The 11,097-nt window shown below is 26.8% G+C and overlaps 2 protein-coding genes across 2 annotated transcripts; both read right to left on the bottom strand.

Annotated features, from left to right (window-relative positions):
- Positions 1–23: 23 nt before the first annotated feature.
- LOC129605643 (uncharacterized) lies at positions 24–1,900 on the bottom strand. The gene is made up of 6 exons (XM_055515532.1): positions 1,879–1,900; positions 1,294–1,526; positions 860–1,115; positions 750–799; positions 451–650; positions 24–351 (listed from the first exon to the last, which is right to left on the bottom strand). Exons 1-6 carry the CDS (start codon positions 1,898–1,900, stop codon positions 24–26), a joined length of 1,089 nt encoding a protein of 362 aa, XP_055371507.1.
- A 1,510-nt stretch (positions 1,901–3,410) lies between these two features.
- LOC129605462 (general transcription factor 3C polypeptide 1) lies at positions 3,411–10,781 on the bottom strand. Its single transcript, XM_055515243.1, has 14 exons — positions 10,283–10,781; positions 10,023–10,222; positions 9,830–9,969; positions 9,548–9,757; positions 9,170–9,446; positions 8,722–9,101; positions 8,567–8,660; positions 7,221–8,508; positions 5,892–7,156; positions 4,815–5,752; positions 4,506–4,656; positions 4,107–4,441; positions 3,741–4,027; positions 3,411–3,663 (listed from the first exon to the last, which is right to left on the bottom strand). Exons 1-14 carry the CDS (start codon positions 10,371–10,373, stop codon positions 3,548–3,550), a joined length of 5,772 nt encoding a protein of 1,923 aa, XP_055371218.1. The 5' UTR covers positions 10,374–10,781; the 3' UTR covers positions 3,411–3,547.
- Between the last annotated feature and the right edge of the window lie 316 nt (positions 10,782–11,097).

Genomic DNA, 11,097 nt, shown 5'->3' on the forward strand with positions numbered 1-11,097 from the left:
TGTGTATAAATTCACATAATAATTTAACTTTTCATAATTTTCTCGAATTTACAATAATCATCAAAATATTTTGTATCATTTGCACGTACTTGTAAATGATAATCAGCATATGGTCCATGTTTATTAAATTCCAATTCTTTCCAGTAATCTTTACCCTTACTTCGTATATATTCCAAATATTGTAAAAATTTTTCATATGTTATTATTTGTTTATTCAAACAATGTTCATGACCAGCCCAACTTTTATCACATATCCATTGTCTTCCAACTGGTTCATATAAATTTAATCGTTTAAGACATTCAAGAAATTCATCTTCACGATTACCATAATAGTATTTTGTTGTAACGTATCTAAATTATATAAATAATAATTAATTAAATACAATACTGTTTATAAAATAAATATTAATAAGTGAATATTTATTGAAAAATATATATATATGTACGTACGATAGTCCATCATCAATCATGTTTTGTACGTCAACATTTTCTACAATTTGTTGGATTTCGTGGCATGTTGTACTTCTTTTCAATTCAACTAATTGCCATGGTGCTATTAAACCAAATCTAACACATTTTATTACATCAGAAATATATTTCCGTCGATTTGAAAAATCATAATGTAACCAACGAACACCAGCCATTAAAACCTTAAAAAGTTAAAAATATTAAAAATTAAATTAAAGGAATGCCGACATTATCATGTACATACTATCTACTCGAAAAAAATAATATATAAATGTATTTACCTCTGTTTCAGAATACACTCCAATAGTATTTGATTCAAGTAATGAACATACTTCATTTAAACTCATTTCCAAAAATTCTTTTGATGCAACTAATGTTAAGAAAAATTTACAAATTCTTGTTAACATTAATTGTTGTATTTGATCTTTTAAATCATTTTTATATTTTCCTGCTTCTAAATAAAGCATAAAAGCTGTATCTTCACGAAATCTAACAGCATCATCTAAACATGCCCAACATTGATCTAAAATTCCTTTTATTGACAAAAAAGTTGCTGCATTAAATAATTCTAAAATCAATTCACGTTTAACTGTTGGCTTTTTAGTTAACATCCAACAGTAAATCATAGTAAATGCTTCAATTGTAACCTAAAATTTACATAATCTTTAGTTACTACAAAAAGCACAAAAAAGTAAAATGTTTTAATACCTGCTCTTCTGGTAAAATTATAAAATGTTCATTATTCATTTTCATAAAAAATTGAGAATAGCATTGTAAAACAATCATATGACAGTTGAATGTTTTTGATCCTATCATAATTTTAACGTCAGTTTTTTTAAAATTTTTTATCATATCATTTAACAATTCTAACAAGTCTTCTTTTGGGGGTTGCTTAATTTCCTCCCATCCCGATATATCATTTGTTTTAAAACCAATTTCAAGTAAAGTTTTCTCTTTCGCTTGATTTTGCTGTCCTTCAGTAGGTGGTATATAATTTGAATGAATTGCGTTAGTCTTAATCTCTTTATTTTCTATTCTTAAATTACGATCACTGTAATCTATATAATACAAACAATACAATGTATGTAGAGTTAGAATAGATATTACATATTATATGCATAATATGTAATATCACATACTTACATATTATATGCATAATGTTATGTGTACTGTGTACAACAAAACATACTAATAATAATTTAAATAATAAAAATAATTAAAACTATAAATGTATGACATGTACATACATATACATATGTATGTAAGAACTAATATCGTTCTCAATCTGGAGTTGATTACTACTGTAACGATATTATTATACTTCAGCCAAGCAGAAAATTTAATGCATTTAAAAATAAATACATATATGTATGTATATATTTAGTTTAAATTAAAATAATTATTACTTACCATCAGAATTTTGTGAACTCATATCAGAACCTTTGAATAGTTTACTAAAAAATATTTAAAAAAATATTTAATTACTTAAAATAGATAATTTTGTAATAAAGGAAGATGCATATATGTATGTATATACATACATACCAAATAATATATGTAAAATAAATATTATAACTCACCTTAATGATTACGTTCAAATATATATAAGAAAGCTACTCACTTAAAATATTTAAGTTTTTGATCAGCATCAGAATCAGAATATAATAGCAATCCGTTTACAGAACCCTATTGTAAATGAATAAATTTATTTATATATGTATTAGATATGTATAACATTTCAGTTTATAAATTATAATAGGTAATAAAATATGATATTGCAATAATTACAATATCATTATTTCAAGTGTCTAAGTTTTTAACTTTCTTTCTTGGCAGTGAAACTTATGAATTAAAATGAATATGCAAGAAGAAAATTTTAAATTTATGCTCCTATCAATTCAATTTTGTTTTCGTAATACACGTGCATAAATGCATTTTTTTATGAACCACAATTCTATTAAAAAGCTTACCTTATGATTTGCACGTAAGTCAGTTTGCGTAACATTAAGAGCAGATTTGAATAATGGGAATTCTTTTAACTTTCTGAACCTTCGCTTCGTGTTTAGCCAATTTTTACTTTACGAAAAACTTTTACACCATATAAACAAACTACTTTCAGCAAAATATATGTATTTGAAATTTTTAATTTTTTTTCTAAAAAGAAATTATTAAAATTGAAATAAACAATATAAATTTTTGAAAAATATTAGAAAAAATAAAAATTAGTTTTTATTCAATATAGTAACGCATTTAAATCAAAATTTGAGTTTTTAAAAATTTATGATTGCTTTGATGGTAAAATTAACATAGTAGAGATTATTTTTTTTAAAAGTTAAAAAAGTCCAAGTAACCAAGGGAAGTTTTTCCGATTTCTTGTAGCTTTGGTATAAAGTGACAGCAATATTGTTGGCTGAATTAAAATTATTCTTTTTTTCTTCAATAGAACTTATTTTCGGCATTAAAAATTGAATGTTGACTAGACTAATGTTAAAGCTGTTATTCGAAAACATTTAGTTGCTGAGAGGTGCACGCTTTCTACACGACGCCAAGCACTAGGCCAAAAAAGAAGCCTGTCGGTAATTCTCGAATTCAAAAATTTCTTCTGAAACAAGAGCTTAAAAAAACGGACAGGTAAGCCCACCCAGAGAAAAAGGAGGTGAAATAAAAAATTCACCCAGTATTCATCCATCAATCAAGATCACTAGGCGTACACTTTTCGCGTGAAGCTATGTGCTACTAGCAATCAGCCCCTTAATCATCCCATGAATCGTCCTAAATTTTGAGAACCTTCTCCTCTCTGAACCGCTTCATAACCCTCGAAGCCGCCGCCCACCATACCCCGCTGTATTTATTAACTTTTACTTTTTCTTAATATTTTTTTGTCGTTATCTTGATTATAAAAAAAAACACATTAAACTAATAATTTTTATAATTGTATTTATTCATTTTTAAATACATACATACATATATAAAAATTAAAATTTTATGCAATTTAATAATTTAATATTACATAAAATCATTATACATACAGTAGAAATTAAAAAAAACTACACAATAATTTTTGTCGAGCTTTTAACAATTAAACAAAATCAATTCCATATTTTTTTTCACCAATAAAAATACTTAAATTTATCATAGCATTTGGTAAAGTAGTAATGAAAGTTTCTTCTATTCTAGAAAATTCCGTTGCATCTTCTATAATTTTAAAAATATATCCATACATACATATATTCGAAAATACATATAATCATTTAATTTATTTTTTAATTTACCTTCTTCAACTAAAATATCCTCGTAACTAGAGAACAATGTAACTTTAACGTGTTTCCTCAATACTTTTAATTTGATACAATTTAAATCTTCAAGAATTTCTAACAAACATCTTAAGTTCATTGGATGTAATTGATTAAATTTTTGACATATAGTCAATATAGTTTGTCCAGTATTTGTTAGACAGTCTGTTAAAATAACACCAATCCATTTATCCAAAACGCGACGATTCAATGAACCATTTACTCGAATCCATGGATATGGTCTAATGATTATATTTTCTTTTTCTCTAAAAATCAATTTATTTTTATTAATAAATTTTCATTTATTCAACTTCATGAATAAAATTTTTTTCTATTGATACATACTTTACGGTAACTTCTTTTATTTTAACACTGGAGTCGTCAGCTTGGTAGGGATAAATGGGTTTCGGCAATCTTTTACAATCATCATTCTCTATTATCTCTTTTTTTATTGGTGGTTCGTCTATATCATTTGAACTATGGGGACGTTTTATTATAACTTCCGAATCTTGTAAAAATTCTTTATCCAGTCTTTTTATATTGTAGGAATTTACAATCCAAGGAGCAACATGATTTTTGTGAACGTAAATAAAATTTTCTACTCCCACCCGCATAACAAGAAAATTTTTTCGTAATATTGAAACAATTTTTACTAGCATGTTTTCATCTTTAAAATGTTCCTACAAAAGTTAAATTAATTATACAAAGGTTTTAATAGCTTTTATTGTACGCCTTAAAACATACCAACAAATCATAAGCTTTAACACCCACTTCAAACTTTTCCAAATAATTCAATAAATTTTCAGTAAAAATTTGCTCTCTAGAAGACAATCTTTTAAATGTTGCACTTTGAAAAAATTGTTTAATATTTCCATTATGACACCAATGCGAAAATCTGTTAATAGTTATGTAAAACATTAAATATAATAACTTTAATAATTAAGCTACGACGGTTTTAATAAGTTAAAAAAAGCAAAAAGAAGTAAGTATGAAAAATTGTAAAAGAAATTTTCTTTCACATTTTATTCATTAATAAAAGCAAATTTAACTTACGACAGTACTTTCTTCAGTATTTCATCCCTGTAAATAGCGTTTTTCACTATTTGCTTAGGCACTGTTAAATCGTTATATATAACATAATCCTTGTCAATTTCTTTGTGTTCATTATATTTAAGTTTTAAGGTCGGTAAATTAACAACATAAACATCTTGAGATTTATTTTTATCTTCTTTAATCATACTCGATTCAAACTCCAATTTATTCTCTAAATCAATATCTGTATAATCCAAAATTTCTTTTGACAATGTTAATACATTTGCTTTATTTTGATTAATTTTTGGTTTACCGAAATCTTTTTGATCATTACTCAAATTACGTTCTCTTAAAACCTTTTGCAATCGTTCAAAAACTTGCATTATGTTTTTTTGATTTAAAATAACTATACTTTCTATTATATCTTCAATATCTGAATTATAAATTAATTCTTCAATTATATGCTTACGTTCATTTACAATACGTTCAATGTTAACAAACAAATCTGGATACTTTAATATACAATTAAATGGACAAAAAGTATCCATATTAAATCTAGAAAAATCTAAATCAATAATTTTATTTAAATTATCAAGGGCACAGAAGAAATGATAATAATTATCTGGCAATTTTGCTAATACATCATAAGGATTATATATTATTTTATAGTTTTCATTTGCTTTATTAAATTTAATACGTGAGCCAGATGCATTTTGATTATTTTCTTCTTCAAAATATTTCACGTATTGAGTTTTTGGTGCACTATCAAGCAAAGAATGAAAATGGTCCATGATGCGTTCCGTTTCCTCTTCAAATGATGGACTATGGTTTGGATCAATTGTCAAAATCTTTTGTGGCATTTGTATTTCAATATTTACTTGATTTGACGCTAATAGTTCTATTAAATGATAGAATCCACCAGCATCAACGGTTTTTAAAATAAACGGAGTTGGTGTGACCTAAAGTAAAAATATGAAAAAATTATTAATTATGTTTATTTTATATTTGTCATTTATTAATTATATAAAAGATATTGCTGATTAGTTTATCAACACATTTAAAAAAAATTTCTATTCAATCTGCAAAAATTATACTTACGACAAAGAAGTTTTGCAATGATGATTCAAATTGCTGGTAACATAAGCTTATTGCTTCATAAGGTATGTCTAAATATAATTGTTGTTTATATTTTACAGATAAAATCAGAGATGAACCAGAAATCGGTACTAACTTCGATCCTGATGCCCCAGATTTGAATTTCAATTGAACAACTAAATTGTCATCACGAGCTTTCTTGTATGCTTTAGCTAAAACATCTTCCTTAAATTTTTTATAAACTTCAAATATTTGAATATTGTATAATGTTTTATCTCGAGTACAACATAGAGTACTATGCATTAAAGAATTTATTGTTGAAATTTCTATATCCTCTATATTTTGGGGATCCAAATGTTTAAGTGAAAAATCTCTAATCTGAGCTATATCATTAACAGGAACCGGGGTTTCAATTTCATTATACATTGAATTAAAATGATTCAAAGAGTCTGGTAACAAACTCTTTGATTCTATGACTTCATTTAAGTTTTGTATAATTTGATTTAAATAATAAACCATCTTAATATAAAGTACTTTCAATATATTAATAAACTGGGCATCATTTTTATACATATCACGTAAATTAATAAGAACATTAACTCCGAAACGCTTAGATATCTCAGAATTTTGCTTTAATTCGTGCACCCATGTCATTACATCTGATGATGGTCTGTGCCGTAATATATAGCGTAAACGACGTTGGCAGGCCCTTGAAGTTTTATTTATAGAATTTAAGTGCCAATGCAAGATGTCTCGAAAAATATATGAATTAATAGCTCGTTGTAATTGTGATATATATCCACTCAAATATATATAAACTGCCCGACATATTTTTAACATTCGATCTTCATCTTTTGACCATGATACTCTTAAACATGACATTTTATTTATTGCCTCCTTGTCAACTTTGTCGTATTCACCTTTTTTTTTTGCTGTATGTTTTATTTGTTTTATTTGTTTTTTCAAAATGAGTCTTTTTGATCTTAGTTTAAGCATATTCTGAGTAGGTTTTAATTTTATGGGCTTGTCGTTTACCATTTTCGCTGCTTGAGAAGAAAAACGTATTTTGTTTGCTCTTGTGGTTGTTTTGATTGTATTCTTTTTTATAGCCCTCCAAGACCAATTCCTTTGTAAATGAGAAAATAAGTTGGAATCGATCCCTGACGCTCCCTTGTTGTCTCCCGGTATATAACCAACATCTTTCTTGATTGCTTCATCAAATTCTACTGGACCCAAAAAATCTACGTCAAATCTTTTTTTTAAATTTTCTGAAATAAAAGTACAAATAAACAAAAAATATCTTTCACATTAAAAGAATCTTATGTTCTATACCCGATTCCATTTTCGCTCCTAATTTAGTGGATAGACAAATTTTATATAATGTATTCCAATAATTTTGTACATCTGAAGGTGTATTAAAAGTGAAGTTTACTTCACTATATATTTTATCCGAAGATATGTAACGATACCCAGTATCTGAAATTGTTGTGTCTAATATTTTTGCTTTTCGGTTAACATATAACCAGCATTCTCGTGAATCTTTTAATTCACGATGTCCTACTTGAATTAAGCCAATCCAATTTATATTTTTTAATACCTGAATTAGCGATCGACTGACACGAAAATTATTCAAATACTCCTGTAATTCTTTTGGCAATTGTGTAACTAAATAATGTTGTTTGACTGGATCATTTACATATTCCGCAAATAATGGATGACAATATTTACTAATCTGATACATTTTAACGATTATTGATAAAGGAAGTCTTAAATATATATCCATTAGATACGCCCATCCAGTTGGTTTTTCTTTGTATATAGGTAAAGGTTGTATAAACATTTTCCAACTCAAACTATTATCATAACAACCAACTGAAAGATCATTATCTAAATTATTTAAATTATAATTTGGTGAAGATTTTGTAAGTACTTCTTTGATTTTATCATATTCTTTAATCGGACCCGCATTTCGATCTTGCTCATACACCAAAAAATGAACGAATTCATGGACAAATCTTGCTGTTAAGAATTTTGGAGATTTCGAAAATGTTTCTCGCACAACTTTGTAAGGAATAACTGGTGTATGAACTTTTTTCTGGCTAGATTTAGTTTGCTGCTGTCTTATTTCGCGTTCTTCCAGTGTTGTTAATAAAATATTTTTTTGTTTTAAAATTTCACTCTGTAAGATTCTAAAATGAGGTTCCAGTTTTATGTGGGCCGCATAATATATAATTTTTACATATTTATTATATTTCAATGATAACTCATAAAATCTAGCCATATTTTTACTTTTGAGCCATCTTATTATTCGGTACAGCGATTTTGAGCAAATTTGATCTTTGTAGCCAAGCTTCTGCTCTTCAGACATAATATGTTTACGTAAAATATTTTTCTCCACAAAAAAGCTTTTACTCAATACATCAAGAATTAATTTTATCCTTTGATTATGTCGAGCGGTCCTGGGGTCGCAAATTATTTTATTTTCAACGAAGTGATAGGGAGTGTTTGTCTCTTTTAATATAGACATAACTTGATTTAATTTATCTAATTTAAGTTTATCTGGTTGTCCTTCTCCTTCAAAGTGTTCAAGTTTTTCGGGTGAATTCATCATTGAAACCAACTAAAATTTTACTTGAAATAATTTATAAACTTTAATATAGTTTTGAAGATAAACTCACATCCTCTTCATCAATTTTTAAATCCTCTCTGATCTCTTGAGCAGAAGGCGCTTTAATTTTTGACATGTTCTTCGCATTGTCAAAAGTAACGTACCTTAATATACGTAAAAATAAATGCAAAAATAGGTTTACTATAGCACTTTTGTAATACTCACATCACAACTCGCTGTCTTCCAACATCTGTTGAATATTCTTTTATATATCCTTTTTTCAAAAAAGCTCTAAGTAGTTGCCTTACGGAATATTTATTAGTTGCCGTATAACGTGTTATCTGCATTTGACTGCAGCCCGTGGAACCATGTTTTGCTATAAAACGATAAACTTGTTCTTGGAAAGACATATCCAAAAAACAATGCTTTTCACTTAGAAATTCTATATTTTCAGCCTCTGATGTTTCATTGTTCGCAGAATCAAAGATATCTTCCAAAGCCATATTTTCATTTTTAAACTTTACGACCAACACCATAGTGTCAGTACGAGCTCGTTTACTTTTTGGCTTACTCATATCAATATCAACATCTTTTTGCGGAACACGCTTATTAAAAAAAAATAATTTTAAGAACAATAACTTCACAAATTCATTGCATTAAAGTAATAACTTACAACAAGTTCAAAGTGTTTTGTGAAAATGGGTAATTTTGTTAGTTTTTTGAAACTGATTCCATCGAATGGTGGACCTTTTTTCAAAGTATCTAAATGAACAGTCTTTGTTGGATGCATTTTAAGTACATTATATAAAGTTTCAATTATAATTACAGGTCTAGTTTTATATATTCTATAAAATCTGGTAAGAGTTAAAAGGTAACCGCTTGATATCCTTCCTTGGACTCTTTCCATGTACGGTTGTTTTATAATCAACTGATGAGATGTCAATTTTAGTCTAAAACATATTTTTTTTAATATTTTATGCATTTGTTCAATTTACTTTTGATATATATATTTGCATGTATTTAACATGTATTTTAGATTAAATTATTATACTTTGCATAAAAAATATCAAGATATTCTTTTATATATGTGCTAATAGAATGCTTTCCACTAGTAACTTCGCCATTAAACCGACTTCGTCCAATGGCTTCTAAAACACAGTATTGCACCGCGGTAACGTCAGTAACTTTTTGAGTATATTCTGGAAAAAGAACACTTTCACGGTATTCTTGACTTGCAACGATAACTAACGTATCTCCATATCTAAAATTATATTTTTATTACATATTTCAATTTCATACAAATTTTTTTTCAAAAAAGCAATATTATACGTACTTGTTTTTTATTTCTTCTAAAGACATGTCGAAAAGTGCTTCAACTGGAATCTTTTTACGTTCATAAAAGTGTTCACAAGAACCACGAATATTGCCTTCATTTATATTCTTATAAACAGATCTATCGAATGGACATTCATCCTTGAAAAAAAAGATTTTACACTTGAAAAATAAATATAATAAAAAATTGTTACAGGCAAAACTGGAAAACCTAGTTCTGGATCAACGAAATCTGAGCGGCGACAATTTTTTATTTTGGCTTTTGCTACAGGTAATATAAAAAATTCGATAAGGCTTTCATTTTGCTTTTTTAAAAATTGCCATATTAATAGTTTAAAATTATCTGGAGTTTCATAGGGAAGATGTAGAGCTTGCTCGAATCTGAACCAAAGTCCTAAAATCATAAAAATGTATTAAATAAATATTCAAAACACAATGCACATGATTGTTTTACCATCAATTGTGATTCCTTCCAAACCTTCTAAAGCTATTTCATCTAAAATAATTTTAGTCCATGGTCCTCTGTTTTTTTTGCAATTTTCCATTTTTTTAAAAAGTAATTTTTTTCTAATTTGATTACACGCAGATGTTCCAATATTTCAATAATCTTTCAGTATATCAAATTTTTCCACTGTTATAAAAAAATTATGAAGGAGAATAATTGACTTTTTTGCATTTCCGATTCAGTTTAATGCTCAGTAAAATTCACAACTTCTCTATTTGTTCAGTAATGTTATTATTAAGTATGTTTTTAAATGTTAATTATATGATGAAATATTATAGCCCCGAACACAGTTCTGGTTATTAAATCCAACGAATCAAACATATCAATATTTCTAATCGGTTGATTAAAATCATTCAAAATGTTTTTGAATAATTACAACTTAAAATTGCAATAGAAAAATTTTTGTTAGGCTTATTCTTTCTCTTCAACAGCATGCTACTATTGATAATTGACAATCTATTGCTTTAGTTCTTGACATAACAAAAATATCTATCATTCGTGATTCTGGCAATAAAATGTAAACATTCGAAATGAAGCGGTAAACGGTAATTTAACCAGGGTTACCAAATAAAAAATGCACAACTAACCGAAAAAAAAAATTAAGATGTTTACACAACAAATATTAAGGTTTTTAAATTTTAGTTGCCACATACCCATTAGACTTAATCAATTCAATCTTATAAGACAGAATCATTTTATTCCTTAATGTCAGATATTAATGTTTTAAGGAATTGCAATCTATACACTAAAATATTAAAGATTAA

This window comes from Condylostylus longicornis, unplaced genomic scaffold (assembly GCF_029603195.1).
Source record: "Condylostylus longicornis isolate FDR11 unplaced genomic scaffold, ASM2960319v2 ptg000013l, whole genome shotgun sequence".
Lineage (NCBI taxonomy): Eukaryota > Metazoa > Arthropoda > Insecta > Diptera > Dolichopodidae > Condylostylus > Condylostylus longicornis.